The following is a 23,741-nucleotide window of genomic DNA, read 5'->3' as shown; positions in this document are numbered from 1 at the left end:
ATCCCAGAAATTCGGGTCCCCACACGTGAGTACGCGCTGGGTACTCACGCGTAGGCCCAACGAAAGTGCCGGTTTCGTGCATGCACTGCGCATGCGTGGGAAACCGGCACTTCCGTTCCCCTGAAAGAAGGGGTTCACAGGTCGAACGTGTGCGCCGGAGAGGCAGCGCGGGCGCATCGAACTTACGTTTTTTTTGCAGGTTTCTCCGGAAGGGTAAGTCTCCAGCAGCTACACTTTTAAAAAGCAGGTGCAAGGCCTGTTTTTAACAAGGTAAGTGGTGAATTAATTAAAATTAAAACATTTTTTCCACAGGCTTATTATTTTTAAATACTTTAAAGAAAGGTAAGTTTATTTTTAGCCCCATTAGAAAATGTAATTAATTTTTTCAAAAATTTAAATTTATTCTTTAAAATAGTTATTTCATGTAATTTATAGTTATTTAAAAATGTGATTTTTTTAAAAATTCATTTGAAGTTTTAGTGATGTTTTGGGGCTTATAGTATTTATAGGTTTGACAGCTCTTCTTGTCAAACTTTGAATGAAGCATTCCCTGCTACCATTGGCTCTCCATGGCCCACATGATCCCAGGGGACGCATCGAACTAACTGCACTCCTGGGATATGCAAGCACTGCGCGCCGGCAGTTGGAGGAGGCCCAGGATCGGAATCCCACGCGGGCCCACAGCTCAATGGCCGGCACGCTAGGTAAGTGCAGGTCAGAGGCTTGCACCCGCAGGAAGCCTCCAACCCGAATTTCTGGGCCATTAAGCAGGTGCAGAGACAGGGGTGGTTGGGGGTGCGGGGAGGAATTGAAGGAACAATCTGTGCTTTTGTAAGAGGCAGGAAAGATAAAATGTTGCAAATGGGAATGGCAAAATCATACAGCATGAAAAATGGGGGCAGGGGTTATAGTTTGAAATTGTTGAACTCGATGTTGAGACCGGAAGGCTGTAAAGTGCCTAATCGAAAGATGAGGTGCTGTTCCTCGAGCTTACGTTGAGCTACACTGGAACAATGTAATAGGCCGAGGACAGAGAGATCAGAGTGGGAGTGAAGCAGTGAATTAAAGTGACAGGCGACCGGAAGCTCAGGGTCACCCTTACGGACTGAACGGAGGTGTTCCGCAAAGCGATCGCCCAATCTGCGTTTGGTCTCCCCAATGTAGAGGAGACCGCATCGTGAGCAGCGAATACAGTATACAGGTAGACTATCCTTTATCCGAACTTCCGAAAACCGAAAACCTCTAAAAACCGAAAGTTTTTTCGTTCAGCGTAAGTCGTGTGCACGACATGACCAGAGTGGCGCACAACTTACGCTGAGCAGGGCAGAGGGTCACAGAGTTCCCTCCTGGGTAGGAGATTGCAGGCCGAGTCGGGCAGTGTGAAGGAGGTACCGGGAGAGTGAACCCAACAATACAGCGGCCCGTCCGATAGCTGCAGCGGCCCGTCCGATAGTCTTTTCTCCCCCCGACCCGACCCGAACCGAACCGCGGCCCGTCCGATATTCTTTTCTCCCCCCCCCACCCGACCCCCGACCTGATTTGCGGGCCAGCTTAGTAGGAGTCAGCCGGTATCTGGCTTTCCAGAGAAGCAGGAAGGGGAATGAGACACGGAACAGTCGCAAGAGGTAGCCTGAACTTTTAAAATTTATATTAAATACAAATTTCCCAGTCTTATAATAATACCTTCTGAAATCCGAAAAATTCCGAAAACCGAAACTCAGCTGGTCCCAAGGCTTTCGGATAAGGGATAGTGTACCTGTACTAAATTGCAAGAAGTACAAGTAAATCACTGTTTCACCTGGAAGGGGTGTTTGGGGCCCTGGACAGTGGGAAGAGAGGAGGTAAAAGGGCATGTGTTGCATCTCCTGCGCTTGCACCGGAAGGTGCCAGGTAAAGGGGAAGGGGCTGTTAAGGGTGATTGAGGAGTGGACCAGGGTGTCGCGGAGGGAGCAGTCCCTTCGGAATGCTGAAAGTGGAAGTGAGGGGAAGATGTGTTTGGTGGTGGGATCACGTTGGAGGTGGCGGAAATGGTGGAGGATGATCCGTTGAATGTGAAGGCTGGTGGGGTGAAAGGTGAGGACAAGGGGAACCCCACTGCCGGTTGCAGTTCTAGCACCTGCAAACAGGAATTTCTGATTTATCCCAAGATCAGGAATTCCCACAGCACTCTCAGAGTGAAGCAGTAGAGTTACGTGCACATTGCAGCCAGACCAACAATGAGTAAAGTTTCAAAGTGAAGAGCAGCAATGATTTCCCAGCCAGATCCCTCTTGGCAATGAGTTCACCAATTTGTCTCCCCAGGATAGTAAGTTTCCAGATTTGCAATCAGTGTGTACACCAGGCTGCGACCCGATTGTAGAGACCTGAGGGTAGCAGGCTCCATCACTGATCTATACTAAGATAGCTGATCTGAGCAGGGGCAGCAATAGGCAGCTACAATTAACCTCATTACCTCTGGGTGAGGGGAGGGGAAATCTCTCATGATTCATGTCCTGCTCTCTATCCAGTGACTGTGTGTGTGTGTCTGTGTGTGCGTGCGTTTGTGTCTGTGTGTGTGCGTGCGTTTGTGTGTGTGTGTTTGTGCGTGTGAATGTGTTTGTGTCTGTGTGTGTGCATGCATTTGTGTGTGTGTCTGTGTGTGCATGAGTTTGTGTCTGTGTGTGTGCGTGTTTGTGTGTGCGTGTCTGTGTGTGCGTGCATTTGTGTGTGCATGTCTGTGTGTGTGCGTGCATTTGTGTGTGCATGTCTGTGTGCGTGTCTGTGTGTGCGTGCATTTGTGTCTGTGTGTGCATGCATTTGTGTGTGCGTGTGCATGCGATTGTGTGTGTGTGTCTGTGTGTGCGTGCGTTTGTGTGTGCGTGCGTTTGTGTCTGTGTGTGTGCATGAGTTTGTGTGCGTATGCATGCGTTTGTATGTGCGTGCATTTGTGTCTGTGTGTGTGCATGCATTTGTGTGTGCGTGCGTTTGTGTGTCTGTGTGTGTGCGCGTGCGTTTGTGTGTGTGTGTGTGCGTTTGTGTGTGCGCGTGCGTTTGTGTGTGTGTGTGTGCGTGCGTTTGTGTCTGTGTGTGTGCGTGCATTTGTGTCTGTGTGTGTGCGCGTGCGTTTGTGTGTGTGTGTGTGCGTTTGTGTGTGTGTGTGTGCGTTTGTGTGTGTGTGCGTGCGTTTGTGTCTGTGTGTGTGCGTGCATTTGTGTCTGTGTGTGTGCGCGTGCGTTTGTGTGTGTGTGTGCGTTTGTGTGTGTGTGTGTGCATTTGTGTGTGTGTGTGTGCGTTTGTGTGTGTGTGCGTGCGTTTGTGTGTGTCTGTGTGTGCGTGCGTTTGTGTGTGTGTGTGCATATGTGGACACAGGCTAAGGACAGGATTGGCTTGTCTTTGATGCCCTTGTGCTTGAGTAGTCTGCTGACATTCACTGTCTGTACTTATACCTGAAGAATAACCAGTTGACCAAGATACTCGAGGATGGCTGGAATCTGTGGAAAGGTTTGACAAAAAAATAAATAGGAGGGTTGCAGATAAGTAAGTTGATTTGTCTAAAATACTGATGCTTTAAATAAATCAGTAGCATTAATAATGTTTCTAAACTATATGCAGTAATACCCAAAACGTACAAACCACTAGTGAAATTGAATTTGATTTTGAGTAAACAGATACAATCAGCAACTCAACCCCAGACTATATCTTTGCCTGGTGAATCCTAGCAGCATGACACGTGACTACTATTCAATCCTGAGAAAATACAGCAATAACTTTTTATATAAATATGTTTCTATGTTTGTATGAATTAATTTTGTTTTTTTAACTCAGTTATAAAAAGCAGAATAAAATATCCCCAAAGTGAAGCATGAATGGACACAATACACGTTGGTACAACTTTGAAGTGCTAGAGATAATTTGATGGTAGCCCATCTTTTCACCACAGCATGTCTCTCCTGCGGCAATTTAATTCAAAATGATTTGTAGCAATCTGCCTTCTCTCCTGTAGGTGGCACTGTTGTACTGTGAAAATGACCCGACCAAAACACAATAAACTCGAAGCAATTATGGAAACATTTGGTGTAACCCAACCACCCACATATTTTAAACCAAACTTTTCCATACTCTCCCTGCTGAGATTCAGCACTCTTTTGCCTGCTCGAAGTTTGAGCAGCACCAGAAAACCCACAGCTCAAATTTTAGATGGGCTTGAACACATTTAAAAGCTACAAAAACGATCGATTCAAACCCAACCAACCTACTGTACTTTTCTTCATTCTTATCCCTAAATTGGCGCTCCCCTCCCAAGCCTACTGCTGTCTTCACCAAATCACCGTGACTCTTTCCAAGTGGCCATCATTTCCCTCCCATGGCTGCCTTGCTATTGCAGCTTACCTGAGGATGCTGCCATCACCTGCCACTACGCAGTCATTCAAATCAGTTGGTGACTAGCACGTTAAAAAATTGATTTGACCTAGACTTGTCTCTGTAGCAATTTGACTATTTCACCTTTTCACATCCAACCCAAGTATATTGTCCTACAGAGTGCACCACGGAAAATACATTCCTGCGAATCAGCTCCATTTCTCCATTTGTGTGCGTGGTCCATGTTCAGGAGTGGATACACTTAATTATGTTGGAACAAAATCCTAAAGCTCTGGAGCAAAATTATATTTTCTTTTTAGCCCACCTTTGCTCACAGCTTTGGAACTGCAGCAGTTCAAGAAGGCGGCCCACCACCACCTGCGGAAGGGCAGCTAGGGATGGGCAATAAATGTTGACCTTGCCAGCGACGACAATATCCCGAGAATGAATTTTTAAAAGCTTATGTGGCATATGATCCTTGACAATAAATATTGCCCAAAACTATCTGATTGAGTGTTCCAACAAAATTCGATGTGGCATCCTTTTACTCTCACACCATGTGATTCTCTATACCCAGCCGTGATCTTTTAAATGATTGTCACTTTTGAACGTTTGTCACAGAGTGCTTAAATATTTGACTCAGTCAGTAGCATTGGAGCAACACGCTGTGTTAGCAGTTCTCATTCTGCTTGTAAGCCATTGATGAAGATGTGGCAGACCCTCAGAACTAGCTACTTTTACAGAGCGGAAAACAACAGCTGGTCCTTCTCAACAGGACAGTGTGCCAGCACCTCAACTCTTACAACCGCTCATGAATAATGGAACTCGTTTTAAAGGAGTCAGTCACAAATCCAATTAATGTATTTTGTTCTACTCGGGCACTAGCAAGGAATCAGTTAAAGTTGCAACATTATTTTATAAGCAATCATAACTAGCCCTAATTTGACATTAATTTGTAATATGATTCACACAGGCCTATGCACGGTAGGTGCAGGAAATGGAAAAAGTGTCTCACTGATGCAACAAAGGGTGCTCTTCTCATGTTGGCACTGAGGCATATTGTTGGGGCAGAGTAATGGGAGCTTTACTATATCTGGCCCGGGAGTGCTTGACATGACACTGAGGGGGGAATTTTCCAGGGAGTCAGCGGGCGTGTCCGGTGGCGGGTCGGGTGGGAAAATGTATTTTTTTGAGAGCGGGTCGGGACCCCGCTGTCAACCTGCCGCCACACGCCTTTCCCAAATGTCGGGTCGGTCAGCGCTGAACAGACCCGACACGCAGCGGCAGGGAAGGCAATTAAGGTCATTATGACCTGGTTAACAGAGCATTAAGAACTATTTTGAGCTCACCTTCAGAGTTTACCAGGTCATTCACGGGTTCCATGCTGCTCGGGGATCATGTCAGGTAAGCTGGGCGGGAGTTGAATGGCCATGGAATCATCTCATTACTTGACAGCTGCAAATGTGCTATAAAAGCTTCCATCTCACAGCTGTTCACTTTCCAAGCTCAGAAGTTGTTGCTTACTACATTTGGAAGACAGATTGAGCTTTGTGCAGGTTGCAAGTGTTTGGAGCAAACTCTCAATCCAATGTCACCTTATTGGGACAACCTCTCTCACCTATGACAGATCGCTTCTGTCATCTCAACTTCACTTGCCATCTATTCCATCAGCATCGGTGCCCTTGAAGCTATCTCAACTTGGTCCTCAGAATCCCACCACAATCAGCCCCAACACCAGCAGCACCAGGCACACCAGCAGCACCAACAACAACACCAAACTTCTCCACAATCAACTGAAGCTGCACAGGACACAGGGCATCAGCACCCGACCACATTGCTGCCCGGGAGGCCAGGGATGGTATCACCATGGCCTGATTTACTTCACTTGATGCTGTAAACCCTGGCTGACACATGATGCGCCAGGTTGGCAACATCCCACACCATAAAGCATTCCTACAATGACCAAGCCATTCCTTTCACACTCATCACCATTGCAGGGGATACCGTTATGTCTCACCATTCACTGCAACTCACTAAGCCACTTCCAAAGGTGCACACAGATCTGTCCAAGAATGCTGTGTTGAAAATAAAGGTTTCAATGTTTGACAGCACATTAACAGAAACTTTACATGAACATTACATAAAACACCCAAGTATCTACCCTTGTGTGTTGTTAGTTGGTATGATTGGACTAGGATGAGGGTGTGTGTGAGGGGTGGCTGGTGAGATGGGGAAGTGATAATGTAGATAGAGAGGGATGGGTGGAGGTGCAAGGTAAATTGGTGTGAGTAAAGATGTGCAGGAGTAGGGTAGGGAAGGCAGAGTGATGGGATGGGATGAGTGGCACAGCAGGATGAGGTTGAGTGTGGCTTTGCAGTAACGTTTTGTGATCTAATTGGATCATTGAAAGATTTGTGCCACTGGAGCATAGTCCTCCTAATGACATCTCTACTTGTGTCCTCCTGTGCAATGTGCAACCAGGCTGTGTTGATCTACTAAGGAGGTCAATTCCACCCATTGGAAGGGAATAGAACCCCCCTGCGTGCTGTGACTCCCTCTATAAGCATATTAAGGGAGTCATGGGAGAGCCTGGGTGCAGCCCTGCACCTTTGTGCAGTGCTTGTCAGTGTTTGTAGCACCTCAATGCTGTAGAACACTGACAGCACAAATGTCAAAATCAATTTGCGCAAGGTCCCTGTAAGGAAACTGGCTGATGATGCATCTTCAAATGACGTCAGCAGACCTGCTTCCTTCAATTGGCCGGCAAACGCGCTGGGCGGGCTTAACAAGCCCAATCAGGAGAAAATCATTTACGACAGCGTGCTGGAGCCGGCACCGAGGCTGGGACCCGCCACTGACGTCGCCCGCCACAGACCCGCCGAGGTTGGTAAAATCCAGCCCTGAGTGCCTGCAATGGCAAGTGTTGTAATTCTCCAGCACTGACTTCCCTCCCTCCCTTCCCACCGTGATGAGCACAAAATCAATTAGAAAAGGACGTTTGAAAGGTTATCTTTTTGTGGTTTATTTCAAACAGTTACAGCACAGCCAGTGCAGAGCTGAAGAGATGTGAGATTATTTCATCCGGGTAGACATAGTTCCTGACATCATTTTATTTCAGTGGCTTCATGTCAGTTTGCTTTGTGGCGAAGCCAAAATTGCTTTGCACCAACATAAAAAGCGTAGTAGATAAAGTCAGTCACGTTTTAAACCTTTTTCGTTAAAGTTCTAGCAGTAATATTTGCTCAGGCTCCGCCATATGTCAATGTGTTGCAGAAGCAATATTCTGTGATGCTGTTCATGCCAGAGCAAAAATGCAGGGCTGAGTTACTCGTAGTAACATCCCAAATATATTAACTAATAACATGTGAAAACAAAGCATAGGTTTCAAGACGGAGGATTTTTAAAACTTTGTTTTCAGGAAGTGGGGTCACATTTATTGTCCATTCCTAGTTGCCCTGAGAAGGTGGTGGTGGGCTGCCTACTTGCTTCATAGCAATTGTTTTTACAACTGAGTGGCTTGCTAGGCCACCTCGGAGAGCATAACGAATCAAGCAGGTAGAGTGGGACTGGAGTCACACGTAGGCCAGACCAGACCCGATAGGGATGGCAGGTTCTCCTCCCTGAAAGGCTTTATTGAACCAGTTGGGTTTTTACAACAATCCAGCATCTTTCACCATCATTTTTTCTGGAGCACAAATGACCACGTTTATTGAATTCATGATCTTTGGGTTGCTTGTCTGGTACAATAACCACTACAAGACCATACCCCATGTCTTTAAAATAAAATGAGAAAGGACCAGTTCTTGTTCCTCCCGGGCTAGCTCAGTAGTTTGGAAAGCTTCAATTCCAGAAAGCTGTTGTTGTTTGATCCTGTCCTGGAGCAGCCTGACCCTATTTCTATAATGACAGGCTTCCACTGCTGTACCACTTACTGCATTTGACCTCAAAGGGCTGTGTGACTGGTCATTTGAGGATCCACTTCCCCCACAACGTTCAAATGAACAAACTAATGTTGAAATGAGTATTCCAAAATGAGAATTACTGTGGGGGAATGAGGGCGCACGCGAACCCTTTAAAGGTGCGCTGTCTTCACGTTTCACAAACGTTTTATTCTTTCATTACCAAACCCACAATCCACTGACATAAATAGTGCCCAGACGCTTCATTACAGCACATTTATCACGATGTGCTCACACTGCAAATGCTGCGTGACTCACTTTTTCCAGACAGTCCCCATTTAAAGCTCCTGCTTGAAGCTGGAAGTAGGCACTATGTAATCATCACCGCGCTCATTCTCAAGATTCAGTGAGAAGGACTCAGACTAGTTATATGTCTGAGTAAAAAACAAATACACAAAATGAGAAAGCCATAAATGCCGGAAGTCTGAAATAAAAACAAAAAAATTGCTCGAAATGCACAAGTTGGTCAGTACATGAAAGAGAAATACAGGTTACTTTTTATGCTCCCAAAGGGTTTGTAAGCATTTGTCCTCTTTAGTGTCCTCGCTCCCATAACCCGAATGATCAGTAAAGTCCCCCATAAGTTTTCTGGATATGATTTAGTTTTAACTATGTTCACATTGTTTTACACATTCCAAGCACCACCTAATGGTATTTACAAACCTACGAAAACAAAATACAGGAAAAGATCAGCTGATCCATCGAGTACTCCTGGTCATGGTGTAACTTCTGCACAAAATGACCCCCATCCACTCCTCCCCTACCCCAACCAACAGCCACGCAATCTCCTGGGAGGGACAAAATAGAAGTTAACGAATTTAGGAAAAAACTCTGGGGAATTCCACTCCCATCCCTGAAGGTGATCAAACAGGTTCCAAGAGACCACGGTGAACAGAAGATGCATCCCCCAATATCCACCTACCGTCTCTTGACCACACTCAGGGACTTGTCCAGCCCTTTTTTGAATGCCTGCCGCTAATCCGCACTCACTACACCTGCCGGCAATTTTTCCATAGGTCAATGACTCTCTGTGAAATGAAGTAACTCATAACATCTAACCTAGCTCTCTGCTCACGTAACCGATACTGATGTCCCCTGGTGCTCCCTAACCTATCTACCTCGAAGAGCCGACCCACTTGGACCAAATCTTATCCTTGGAGCTAACCTAATCTGGTATAAAAACAGAAAATGCTGGAAATACTCAGCAGGTCAGGCAGCATCTGTGGAGAGAGAAACAGAGTTAATGTTTCAGGTCGATGACCTTTCATCGGAACTGGAAGATGTTAGAGAGGTAACAGATTCTTAAGCAAGTACAGAGACAGGGAAAGGAAGGCGGGAGGAAAGAGCTAAAGGGAAGGTCTGTGATAGGGTGGAAGGCAGGAGAGATTAAATGACAAAAGGTATGACGTTGCAAGGCAAAGGTGGTGATAATGGGGCAAGTACAGAAACAAAAGATGGGTCTAGAGGTGCTGTATTTGGCATTAGCAGGACCATTACCAGCAACTGCTGTCCGAAAAAAATGGGTGCAGTGGTTATGATCCGAAATTGTTGAACGCAGACAGAGAAAGGAATAGAGTCCTTACAGGAAGTGGGATGGGAGGAAGTGTGATCAAGATAGCTGTGGGAGTCAGTGGGCTTATAATAGATACTATCTGGTATTCCTGGAATAACTTTTTACTGAGGGTCATCCATATGTCCTTGTTGTTGGTTAGAATATATAGTGCAATGTATGGCAGTGTCATATATTTAATTCTAGCAATTGGTCTACTAATTCAAAAGCATGAGAAAGTTGTGGAGTTCATCCCGAACAGTAAATGCTTAGGGTCAATGCACCATTCGTCTGATGCAGTGACGGGGATTGATAGCTTTCCTCCTCTTCTCACATTTTTTCCCTCGTCCTGCTTCTATCTACTTTGGGATGATCAAATCAGGCTGTTCTTCAGAGTGAGGCAAAACCCACTATAGGCAGCAATATAACAGATTCTGATTGTCAGTAAGCCCAAGAGCAAGTTGACTGATTGCAAATAGGAATGTTGAGATCCGTAATTCAGTATCCTAAATGTACCTAATTTCCTGCGTTTGTTTCTTGTATGAAGTATCAATGCTCCGTTGGGCACCTGCTCTTCCTCTCAGAACCTCCCATAATCCACATGGTTGAGATTGATAGAAAAGAATCAAAAATTATGTAAATTCTTCCTAATTTGCAGTTTAGCATACCTGAAATACATTTCTAATTCCTTCATTGTATTGGAAGTTGACCTCATTTTTCACAGTGTTAGGACTAGATCAGCCACTTTTAAGCAGTCTGCTAACAGTGCCTTCAGAGTCTAAGCTTAGGATGCAGTTTTATTCACATGGACACCATCTGATAAGTACCCAGCATTATTTAATCAGTTAGTAGGGTAAAGGAGCTAGTGGGCGAGCAGGGCCTGATGGGACATAAATTATCAGTTAGGGGAACAAGATGAGATAGGACAGGAGCCAGTAGTCAGTGTGAGAATGAACAGATGTAGAGGAAGATACCACAACCTGGTCCAACTTGCATCCGCTGTCCTCTACTGGTGTTTATAGTAAAAGTCTCTTAATGAGCACCCAATTAAAGGCAACATTCATTTGAAGAGAACATCCGCTGAAAGACCAGTTCATTCTTTCTATGTTCTACAATGTTTGTCCAGTTTGAATAGATGACTATGGATATTTCACGCAGAAAAGAGCTGCTCCCACTCAAGGATCTCTGCATTAGAAAGTTTTTGCCCCAGCTTCTGGAGCAGCCAAGAAGTAACTTAGTTGAGCTATTTAGACATCAAAAGCCATGAAAGTGAAGCTTCGACAATTTTTAACTAGAATCATAGAATCTTACAGCACAGAATGAGGCCATTCAGCCCATCGTGCCTGTGCCGGCTCTTTGAAAGAGCATTCCAATTAGTTCCACTCCTCTGCTTTCTCCACAGTCCTGAAAATTCCACCTTTTCAAGTATATATTCCATTCTCTTTTGAAAGTTACTATTTAATCTGCTTCCACTGCGCTTGCAGGCAGTGCTTTCCAGATCACAACAACGCGCTGCGTAAAAAGATTTCTCCTTATCTCCCATTTGGTTCTTTTGCCAATTATCTTAAACTATCCCGAATTAAGATTATAGCATTGAAATCACCATTATCATTTCAGTCAACGCTGTAAAATTCACAGGAATGCTGTTATTCTATTTCCCTGTTGCACACATTGTGGTAGACGCCAAATGCCAATACACTATGTGTAATTGGTATTTGAAGGCATCCAGACTGAAAAGTTAGTGATTTTGATATATGCATAAATATTCATGTCTCAATCATCCACAGATGATTACCCAAAAATGTTAAAGTCAATGGGGCCAATTTTGATAGCCTCACTTGGTGTTAACAGGGTGGTAACGACCTCAAAATGGGAGCGGTAGCCTTAAAGCCCTGTTAATACCGGCGATGCGGCCAGCTCCATTTTCAAAGGGGACTACCATTGGGTGGTCAAAGTGCTCGTCTGTTTCAAGCAATCATCCCATTTTACTATGGATATTGTGCTTTATGACGGAAATAGGACTGATTGCCATTTTGGGTAAAAACTGGTCGGAGCCTGCGCAGTGCAGGCTCCGACCAGTTCCACAGGTGATAGAAACAAAGTGACCTCTGGGGACCATAAAAATAATCTGGGCTGCTGCTGTCTGGGACCCAACTCTCCGTTTGGCCCCCCTTGCGCTACTGGCGGCCACCCCAGACCATTCTTGAGGCCTTAATCCAGCAAGCTGCACCAGGAGCTGTTTGGCGCCCCGCAGCTCGCCTACCAGATTTAAATGAGTTCGGGACCTCAAAATTGCCAGGGCCTCTTCACCACTGGAATACGCAGCCGACTAGCATGCTCCTCCAACAGTCAGTCATCCAAAAGTCAAAATAGACCCCAATATATATTATGTTATATTCTTCAATCTATGCATGAATGTTTAAATGCTCAACACTATTTACAAAATGAACTGTAACAATGGAGGAAGGTTTTTGTACACGAGGCACACAGAGGAAAGCTTTGCCTCTCCCCACTATATATGTTATTGCACAGTCAAAATTAGTTGCCGGTCACAGATTTCAGACATTGTGGAGGTAACATTATTACGGAGGAATCTCCACAATTGATCAATTTGACAGTAAGGGTGAGGGAAAGATGGTACAAGCCCAGTGACTAAATTCATCTGAATTTATTGAAATAGAGATTCTGAGTTTAGACAATGTGTACTTGACGTAACATAAAGATTTTTTTTTTAAAAAGGTCTTTAAAACTTTGTGTAATTTCATCATAATAAAATGTTCAAGACTTTAACCTACATACAGTCCAGCCACGCATTCACAATTCGATCCCTTTGAAATCTTTTAACTTTTTTTTTAATTTTAAAATATAATTTTTTATAGACATTCAAAAGTGCAACATGTAACGTGCCTGTGGAGTACATCACAGTCAAAAATATAAACATAGGCAGTGATACAGCTAAACAAAAATGTATGGCAGTAACTCAAATGACTACACTGAAATACATATTATACATATATATATATACAGACATGATGTATAACATCATCATATATATCCAATGTCCCTCATCACTTAGTAGGACCATTGGATAAAAGTTTAACCACATTTTAACATTCAAGCCATTCAAAGATAGTCATGTTTCCGAGGCAATGCTACATCAATTTGTTCTGTTGCATTAATTTGTTCATTAAGGTATTGTCTGAAATCCCTCTTTAAATGAACAACCTAGCCTGCAAAATTACTTATTATTTTCTTTACATTTTATCTTACATTTTATTTTTTTTTAACTTCAGTGTTCCAATTGTCATTTATCATTATTGATTTGTTTTTTAATGCTGGATATGGAGGAAAGTGTTTTGTGATTTCTAACAATGGTCTGAGGTCAGGATATGAGCCTTGACAACTGAAAGCAGTTGGAAAAGTAGTTTGTGGTCAGTTTCCCTTTGTAATTATTCTATAATGCCACCATTATTACAGGAAGTATAATGTGCTATAGAATGTATATTATTGTGCAGTATGTTAATACCTCAGCAGATAGAGTACATCAACCCCACCTACTGGATTTGTTGTGTGTTGCAGTAATGGCAGTTTTATCCTGGATGTTAGCATGCAGGAAAATACAAAAACAAAAAGCTTAGCAACAATGATGTATTATTGACAGTCAATACACTTTAGAGCTGAGGAGGCTCATTAATGCACTTTGTTCAATCAAAAATAGATGCACATGTGTAGTGTCTCACCGAATTAGGAATATGCCAAATGACTAATGAGCGAGGCCCAAAGTGGAACCGATTCGTCTTCTAGCCTATCTCAGTGACAACATTTATCTGAAGTCATTCATGTGGGAAAACTTGATGATTAGTTTGGATTTAAATTGATAGTTTAGGAAGTGGTTATATAAATGTAGCTAATGTTTGTTAATTGATTTGAGTTGACAAATAATTTCTCAAAAGGTTTCAAACTGTGGAAGTTTCCACGGTATGTACGTATGCATATACGATGTATGCAGAAAATCAGAAAACTTAATCCAAATCCTGCATGGGTTATAAATGCCTTCGCTTATGGTTCACAAACAAAACTCAATGATTCTTGTACCGGGAACCTACTGTTTGTAAATGCCAGCAAATAACACATACTGTTCTTTAACCAGCTACTACCATCAAATTCCATTCCTCCAGCTCCAGACCCTGGATTGTTTATAGGGCCCTTCACCTACTGGTGGTAGATATGTCCAGTTTGATATCACATCACCGCATCAATCAACAAGTTACGGTGCCTTGAAACCAATCAACTTTCAGTACGTCAGTCAGTACAACTGAATTTACAATATTTACATAATGGAATTCTGTGCTTTGTGGCATCCTCCTTCAAATTGTAGAAGTGGTTGTGGACAGGGAATCACTCCAAGAATTTTGGCCCTTACAGCATTGGTAGCATTTGTTTACACTTAAAGCAAAGAGTTCTTCTGTTGCCAGGTTTATCCATCAGCTCCCGGCTCAAACCAGAGACACTTTGCTTTTCCTTTCAGCTCACTTGAAAGAGAATCTTCTTCAGCAACAATCCTCATTACTCCTGAAATACCCTCGTCACAATCCTACCAGGACATGTACAGCTGGTCGACCACATCAATTTTCCAAGCTTGGTAAACCCTTCGATCCTATAGCAGTTGCATTAACAAACAGGTCAGTTTAGACTTTGGCTCAATCCACTGGCCCAGTAATAATAGTGAATCCCAAAGTCGTAGCTTTTAAATGTAGGTTGCAATCGGTCTGTTCCATGTTTGTAGTGTTTTATACATCAATGGTTTTCCTAAATTTGCACGAACATTTGAAACATTCAAGTGTAGAATCTTGCAATGATGCAGTGTGTTCTTTACATGTAATAACTTCCAAAAATTGTGCTTTTCAAAAAAAACCTCGGAATTCATAATGAGTAGGAAGTAAGCACTGAAGAGAACACGTGTTTGCTGATGATGTGCACTGGGGTTTGAACACAATGACAAGCAACTTATTATAACCCACCTGGGGAGCGATATAGTCATTCTGCTACAGGGGTAATGATATGATACAACATCAGGTACACAGCATACATTCTTAGTAATGGTTATCATTATGTTCATATGAAGCAGTCTGGTAAAGTAATAAATGTAGTCAATTATCTGAATAAAGGAACCATCTTCCTTGTAGCGAAGGGCCTTTGAAACATTAACTTTGTATGGCCTTATGTTTAGTCCATGGGAATGGCAGTGTGCACACACACTAAAAAACACTATAGAGAGTACCATAATAGAAAAATAATGCACAGAAATACGCACATGATATGTACTACAATAGGAATCATATTGTTTTCCCAGGATATCTCTCCAAGTTGAACCCTGCTTTAAGATATACCATCAAGTTCCCTCTTCAAAGTTCTCTTCTTGGGGATGCCTTAAAAAGTGGTTATAGAGAAGGTCATGTCTGTAATAGGATGCAGTCTATTTTCCCACAATAAATGCAACTGGTTACAGGAAGCTGTCTTCCACGAGGTCTGAGGGATCAATTGCTACATCATCCATCATTTCCATGTCTTCTATGGTTTCATCCTCGCGCTTTATAAAAGTCGAGCTGCTGGAACCTGTCTCTATTGCACTTTCTTCGGATGTCTGGGAACTGCAAAGGAAAAGGAGTGTCAAAATAAAAGGCAAGCAAGAATAATATATGCAAATATCCTGGTGGGGCAACCAGCTCTGTCATCTCTGCATATTGGTAGTTTTCCTTATTTTTCTTCCTGCACCTGCTTACAGGAACAGGAGTCGGCCATTCAGCCACTCGAGCCTGTTCCACCATTCTATTAGATTGTGGCTGATCTCTGTCTCAACACCAGTTAGCTGCCTTTGTTCCATATCCCTTGATACTCTAGCCTAACAAAAATCTATTGATCTCAGTCTTGAAATCATCATATATATATATATATATATCCCAAGCTTTTAAGTTTCCTTCCCCCGCCCCCCTTCCTTTAGGATGCCATGTATCATTCCCTGAGAGAGTTCCAGATTTCCACTACTCTTTGTGAAAAATGCATCCTGATTTCACTCCTAACTGGCCGAGCTCTAATTTTAAGTTTATGCCCCCTTGCTTTGGATTCCCCACCAGAAGACAGTTTCTCTATACCTGCCACATCAAATCATTTATTATTTTAAAGACCTTGATTAGATCACCCCTCAATCGTCTAAACTCAAGGAAATACAAGCCAAGTTTATGCAACCTGTCCTCATACTTTAACCCTTTAAGCCCCACTATCATTCTGGTGAATCTGCATTGTTACTTATTGTCAGACGCTAACACAATACAGAAACACACTCAGGACCAAAAAAGAGCAATTTATTAAGAATACACTCAGCTCCATGGAGGAATCCATTGAGTCGAATTGTTTCTGGGACAACTTGAAAACACTACACAAAAAACAACACGACGATTTGTCCATTCAAAATGGGGACACATGGGTAAACCACTTTGAAAAATTATACCAGAAAAACACACTAGGACCAGAGCAACACCAAATACGCAAAAAACTTGAAAAGCTTGAAATGGCCATAAAAGATAACCAAAACCCGCTAGACGCCATAATAACAGAAAAAGAACTTCTTGAAAAACTCAAGGACCTGCGACCAGGAAAAGCTTGCGGGACAGACGGCATACTAAACGAGATGATTAAACACGCAGACGACAAACTGAAACTGGCTATCCTAAAACTCTTCAACTTGGTTCTGAGTGTCGGTTATTTCCCTGACATCTGGAACAAAGGACTCATAACACCCATATACAAAAGTGGGGACAAAATCGACCCAAACAACTATCGAGGCATCTGTGTAAACAGTAACCTGGGGAAGGTATTCTGTAGCATCATAAACAAAAGACTTATAAACTTCCTTGAAGAGCACAATGTCTTGAGTAAAAGCCAAATTGGATTCCTGCCAAACTATAGAACATCCGATCATATCTTCACCCTACAGACCCTAATTGACAAACACGTTCACCATAACAAAAGCAAAATCTACGCATGCTTTGTAGATTTCCAGAAGGCTTTCGACTCCATCTGGCATGACGGTTTATTCCTGAAACTTATCGAAAGCGGGGTAGGAGGTAAAACATATGATGTAATTAAATCAATGTATACAAACAATAAATGTGCAGTTAAAATTGGAGACAAACAAACAAAATACTTCCCACAGGGGCGGGGGGTGACGCAGGGCTCGCCAATCTCACCGACACTCTTTAATATTTACATTAATGGATTGGCAAAACTACTTGAACAATCTACAGCACCCGGCCTCACCCTATATGAATCCAAGGTTAAACTCCTCCTCTATGCCGACGACCTGGTTCTGCTGTCACCAACTAAGGAGGGTCTACAGCAGAACCTGGACCTGCTGGAGTCGTACTGCCAGACTTGGGCCCTGACAATAAATCCCCAAAAAACCAAAGTCCTTGTGTTCCAGCAAAGATCCAAACAACATGGACCCACAATAAATTTCACAGTAGGAACAACCAAAATTGAACAAACCACTCACTACACATACTTGGGCTTAAAAATCAGTTCTACGGGAAACTTCAAACTGGCTGTGAATGAACTGAAAGAGAAAGCAAGAAGGGCTTTCTATGCCATCAAAAAATCAATCCAAATAGAAATCCCAATTAGCATTTGGCTCAAAATTTTCAAATCAGTAATTGAACCAATTGCACTCTATGGCAGTGAGGTCTGGGGACCACTAACACAACAAGATTTTGCAAAATGGGACAAACACCCAATTGAGATCCTACATGCGGAATTCTGTAAAAGTATCCTCCGGACTCAAAGGAAAACAGTAAACAACGCATGCAGGGCGGAACTAGGCCAATACCCATTAATAATCACTATCCAAAAAAGAGCCACCAAATTTTGGAATCACCTACAAATGAGCAACCCCCAATGCTATCACTACGACGCCCTGAAATGCCAAGAGCTGACCATAAAGAAGAATACCCTCAGTCAACTAGTCCTGGGACTCAATAAAGTAACTAATAACAATACTAACAATAACCAGCCCCAGGACAGTGACAGGGTAACACAAAGAATTCGACCCAACACAATCGTCGCTAAGCAAAAGGAAAAATATCTGTCATATTGGGCAGAAACAACAAAAACCCAAAGCAAACTCAATTGCTACTTGGCCCTAAACAGACAATACAACATAGCTGATTACCTGACCATGGTAAAGGATAACAAACTGAGAAGAACCTTGACAAGGTACAGACTTAGCGAACATAGCCTAGCGATCGAAAAAGGCAGACACAGGCAGACCAGGCTGCCAAGAGAAGACAGGATATGCTCTCACTGCAGTCAGGGAGTAGTTGAGACAGAGATGCACTTCCTCACAGCCTGTGGAAAATATCAGGGCATCAGAGAGAATTTCTATCAAAAATTCTCACAAATATGCCCTGAATTCAGAAATCTGACTGACAACCAAAAACTCCCATTCCTACTGGGGGAGGAGAGAAGCTGTGTAACACTGGCGGCACACTATGTTACAGCTTGCCATGAACAGAGGGACAACCAGTAAACTAAGACAAGAGTATATATAAACAAGGCGAAAATATATTTATAAACTCAGGGATATACCTGTTTATACACTGTATGAAGGGAACCGCGTTTATGTGTTCAACCATAAATGTATTTTGATGCTTTGGCAACATAAGATGTACCTTATCATGCCAATAAAGCGATTTGTATTGTATTATTGTATTATTGTATTGTACTCCCTCCAAGGCCAATATAGCTTTCCTGAAATGTGATGCCCAAAACTGAATGCAATACTCCAGATGGGGTCTGAAAAACGGAAGCATCACTTCCTCACTCTTGTATTCTAGCACCTTTGAGATAAAGGCAAACATTCCACTAGCCTTTTTGCTTGCTTTTTGGACCTGTGGACTAGATTTTGATGATTTTGTGTACAAGGACACCTAAATTCCTTTGCTCTATATTTATTTTTTACTCATTCTCGGGATATGGACATCACTAGCAACTGGCAAGGCCATCATTTATTGCCCATCCTTATACTAATACATATTCCACTACTGCACTTATTCCAATTTGGAAAATAGTGGCACCATGGCAGGTTCATTCTGAAGGAGTTCCTAATACTGCCTGAACAGAGAGATTAATTTCCTGGATGTTCTTCTGCTCCAGTTAGTGAGGTGTTATGGGAACTGATGAAAAGATCAGTTGTAATGCATGATAAAATGGTCCAACTGATTGACTTGTCCAATTTACAGAGAATCAATTGAGGTTTTTCAGCCACGCTAGGACATTCTAGAACATGCTTCATCTTGAGGTACATGTTGCTATACTTGTACCTGTGCCGGTTTCTTGAAGAACCAGGTTCACTGTCTGTGACTGGATCAATGTCAGGCAGCGGGATGATGTATCCACTGTCAGCACTTAGCCTCTGCTCATCAAATCCACTCTCCCGATCTTTCTTTTTATCTTCATTGGTGTAGGTGATTCCAATGTAGGAATCACTGGATTCCGCCCGCATGCGAGCAACAGCTGGATGGTCACTCTTCAGAAAGTCATCGTTCATCTGTTTGTAGCTCTGTTCAATTAGAAAAAAATAATTAGAGGGCTTGAAAACAAAGTTTATATTTGTATAATATGAGGTCCTGCACCATGGGAGACATTGTATGTATCATTGAACAATATCATTGACAACAATGGCAAATATGGCTACCTGTGTCTAGATTTGGCCTACTTGATGCCTAGCAAATACCTGGCCAAATCATCTGTTACTGTCAGGAAGCTTTACACCTGTTCAGCTCGTACTACCATTAACAGACCTTTTTCCATTTAACTGGATGGTCCAAAATGGTAGCAATTGCCTGAATCCTTGAAGCACAAAGTATTATAGAAGTGGCATGGACTATATAACCTAATGAATGGTAGTCATGAGGTCAGCTCATGGATGAAATATTTTCTATAACTCCACAAATCACTAAATTATTCTCTGTGCATTAACTGAAATGTGACACTACCAAATAAACAACATTGCATGCAGTGTAGAAACTGGGACTAGGGACAGGGTCACTGTCAAGGCTTGTGAAGCTAAGCTGGAGCCAGGCCTGGTTAGTACCTGGAGGGGTGACCATCAGGGAAAATCAGGTGCAGAAGGTCACGGAAGGAGCCCTGAAGAGGGGTGGTTGGTGAAAAGGTCATGGGAGAGGCGGCTGGTGAGCAGGCCCGGGCGTTGGGCTGAAGATTGTCAGACAGGAGAAATGGAATGGTGGCGCGCACAGACGCAGCGGCTTTGCTTCTCCCAGGACTGTGCTTTTAATGTTATTGTACTGGACTCATGGGAGCTTGCAAGATCACATTTTGTTGTTCATGTACTTGTACAATGACAATGAAGTTGAATTATTATTAAGTAGACACAAGTTCAAACTAGTAAAATGGAAAATTAGGACAGATATCAGGATGTTCTTCTTCAGGCAAAATGTGATCAACACATGGAATGGACTTCTACATAGAGTAATGGAGGCAAAAGCCTTGAAACCATTTAAGAAACAGTTCAATATTGTAATGGAGGGACTTTATGATTTTACTGGATGGATGGGGTGAATGGCTTTCCTCAGTTTTATCTAACTTGTGACCTAGTGAGGACTATTTCATTTAGGAATAGTAGTAGCCAAGGTTCTTTCCTTACTGATCATTCTGGCTGCTATTAACTAAAACTATGGTGTTGTACAACAAGCAACAGGACATACGTTTTTGTAGTTCTCTGGTAACAAACTGCCAACAATTTCAGCCAAGTGAGTAAAGGAAGGCCTCTTCTCGGGCTCGCTATTCCAACACTTCACCATCAGGTCATAGCTACATCGGGGAGGATTGAAACAGAAAACACAGATTTAACTTAAAATTCAAGATGGTTATTTATTCATGTTAATTGTTGTTTTTTTAGAAACTAAAAGCCAACAGCATGTCAGCTGGAAACATACACATCTGAAGAAGCATGTTCTGGTTTAGTCATCCTGTAACCACTCTTTATCTTGTTGTAAAAGTTGGAGTCCACCATCATTCCTGGATATGGTGTGCCACCTAAAACAGACAAGATAACCCAGTGAGGAATAATGAGAGATGAGCTTATCTTAAAACACAGCACTGGCACAGCAATTCATATACAATGTTAAAGGCATCAAAATGGCTACAATCATCCGTTTAACAGTTGCCATGGATCATGCAGAAAACTGGTCTTAATCAATTAAGGTAAAGCTGAATTTGCTGTTTCATTGAGGAGTCAATTAACTAAATATTACAGAATTACTAAAGTTAGAAACATCTAATGTGTAAATAATAGAAATTCATAATTGAATATGGTGGGCGTTAACACCCTATTTAATACAGCTAAAGTTCAAAGCTATTTCTAATTTAATCACAAAATCTTTCATAAAGTGTCTTGAAGCAAGTTCTTCAAAGTCTTTTGAATTGCGAGTAGTCCACTGGCAATGGTGCTGACACAGTTTAGTAGGGTAATAATCCACAATTCCCTACGCAGTGACCTAGCTATATTGGTCAGACCATTGGGAGGAGATGTAAAGTAATGGCAAGGTGCTTTCCTAACAAAAAGGGAGGCATCAGTTCCTGGGATGGGTCAGCTGCTGAAGGTAGTAATAACTGACCCATATAGACCAGATGTGCCAGGTTCAAATCATGGTCTATGTTGAGTTACCTATTCTCAGGCCAGCGGTAGGGGCATTATAATTGCACTCAGTGGCCATGGGTTAGGAAGCAGAAAAGCAGCTGAGGATTCTTGGTCCTGATCACTATCCACCGACTCTTGTTGGAAGATGTGGATATTAGGTGAGCAACAGATCAGGCTGTGATCTCCCAAAAACATGGATTATACATTAAATATGATTCCATCAAACAGCTGTTTATGTAAAATAACTCGTTGTTAGGATATAAGGAAATTAACACCTCATATTGTATCATTTACATAGATAATTTGCACCTACCCAAGGAGAATATTTCCCACAGAAGAATGCCATAAGACCAGACATCACTTAACGTAGTGTACAGGTTGTCAAATATGCTTTCAGGAGCCATCCATTTCACTGGTAGGAAAGTCTGAAAAAATAAATTGAAAAGATGCAAGTTGACTTTAAAAGTTTTATATAATCATTTAAAAGGGATATTGATAATGAGATACTTTACCATGTTTGTAAGAGGAGAGAAACAAAGGTTTAGAACCCAAGATTAAAATGTAACAATGGAATTGTAAGAATCCATACTGCAGCAGTTGTATGGGATGTCTAGTGCAGTGGAGCCTTTACTCTTACAGTCACTACAATAGCACAATAATGGAATTTTTTCAATGGCTGATCTAAGACCCGAGCAGGTTTGAATATTCCTAAAGCCAGGCCAGCCATTGTTGTATATTTTTTTCTTTTCTGATTGCAGAAATCTTCAAGGAAGCATTTTCAGATCTAAGGTGACTTGTCTGATACTCACACTGCCTTTAGAAACATAGTTGGTGTCATGCATGATGTCTCGTGCTAGACCAAAGTCACAGATCTTGACAATCTTTCCTTGGGCTAAGAGGACATTACGAGCTGCCAGATCACGATGTACACACTGTGTAAAAACAATGAACAAAAATTGCAACTTTACTACACTAAAGCCAAATCATATTATATTCTGTGCCAAAGTAAAATGAGAGCATTCTTCGATCTACTTTAGTAGTTCTTCTTGTAAAACAATCTGCACGTACATTTTTAGAAGCCAGAAACTCCATTCCTTGTGCAACTTGGAAGGTGAAGCTGATTAGATCCAAGAAAGAGAGGCCCTCTGAGTTATCATCTAAAAGAGGAATCCAAGTGTCAGTCGTCTCTGCAGGATAAATGGTAAATGTTAACTGTAGGATGTGATCAGGAGCTTGCATTTGCTTACATTATAATGGCCAATAAACAATCTGCAGTGAGAGATTTACTTTAAAAAAGCAAGAAAGGGGAGCTGTGTGATGCAGTGAGTTAAACACTGGACTTTCACTTCTTGGAGCTGGGTTCAAATTCAGTCCAGTCTCCTCTGTCTGCTGGCAGTAAATGTCCTCTATGGGCAGACTCCATCCAGTTACTAGTGGGCATGAGCTCACAACCTGAAGCTGCACTTAATTCAGCACTAATTGGCAATCTCACTCATAGGAACCACACCCTGGCCTAGAAATTGAGTGGGCTTAGCGCCCATTTTGCGGCGCTAGAGGGCATTGCGCTGGACTTACAGCCGGTTTTGAAATTGACTAGGGCCCAACATCGGCGTTACACCGGTAGCGCTGCGCCGGCACCGATGACGTCATCGATGTGCGCAACGTCCCGGTTGCCGTGGTGACGGGCCCCAGCGCCAAAATTCAGTTGCGGCCGCCTCGCCCGTGGCAGCCGCAACTAAGACTCTGGCAACAGAGTCTTGCACGACTTTGCGCCGGCGCATAAAGGTGGAGCGGCGGCCGGCCGCTTTCCCGCCGGCCGCCTGCCCGCACCTCCCTCCCCGGACTCCCCCACCCCCCCCCCCGCGGAACAGATGCTTCTCGGCTGCGAGCCCGGCACTTCCCCGAGGTGCCGGGCTCATTTTTGTGGCGATTTAACCGGGCAGCGGGCGGGTGCAGGCAGCTCCTCCTTAACTGAAGGAGGAGGCCTGCACTTCCCGAGCCTGCCGCACCGCATCAGGCGCCGCAGCGCCGGAATAGCGCCGCAATGCGGCGCGTAGCGCCAGTTTTCAGGCGCAAACAGCCTTCAGTAGCGCCGGCAGCCGTTTGGGCGCGGCGCTACTGAATTTTTGGCGCGCACAGCGCGACTTAGCACCGGCGCTAAATTTCCGGCGTTAAGCCCCGG

At 43.1% G+C, this 23,741-nt stretch overlaps 1 protein-coding gene across 2 annotated transcripts in view; it reads right to left on the bottom strand.

The window, feature by feature from the left end:
- Positions 1–12,681: 12,681 nt before the first annotated feature.
- The window catches only part of pdgfra (platelet-derived growth factor receptor, alpha polypeptide), a 69,832-nt gene continuing 58,772 nt past the window's right edge, over positions 12,682–23,741 (bottom strand). For both annotated transcript variants that reach the window (XM_085969999.1, XM_085970002.1), the window contains exons 17-23: positions 22,628–22,746; positions 22,369–22,491; positions 21,873–21,984; positions 20,856–20,955; positions 20,625–20,730; positions 19,221–19,459; positions 12,682–15,497 (exon numbers count right to left, since the gene is read on the bottom strand). In XM_085969999.1, coding sequence (XP_085826125.1) covers positions 15,350–15,497; positions 19,221–19,459; positions 20,625–20,730; positions 20,856–20,955; positions 21,873–21,984; positions 22,369–22,491; positions 22,628–22,746 — 947 coding nt within the window. In that variant the 3' untranslated portion in view covers positions 12,682–15,349. The remainder of the gene's footprint in view (positions 15,498–19,220; positions 19,460–20,624; positions 20,731–20,855; positions 20,956–21,872; positions 21,985–22,368; positions 22,492–22,627; positions 22,747–23,741) is intronic.

This window comes from Somniosus microcephalus, chromosome 2 (genome assembly GCF_052327205.1).
Source record: "Somniosus microcephalus isolate GS21.2 chromosome 2, FLI_Smic_1.0, whole genome shotgun sequence".
Lineage (NCBI taxonomy): Eukaryota > Metazoa > Chordata > Chondrichthyes > Squaliformes > Somniosidae > Somniosus > Somniosus microcephalus.
The sequence above is the reverse complement of the archived record's forward strand: the minus strand, read 5'-3'. Positions and strand labels throughout refer to the sequence as shown.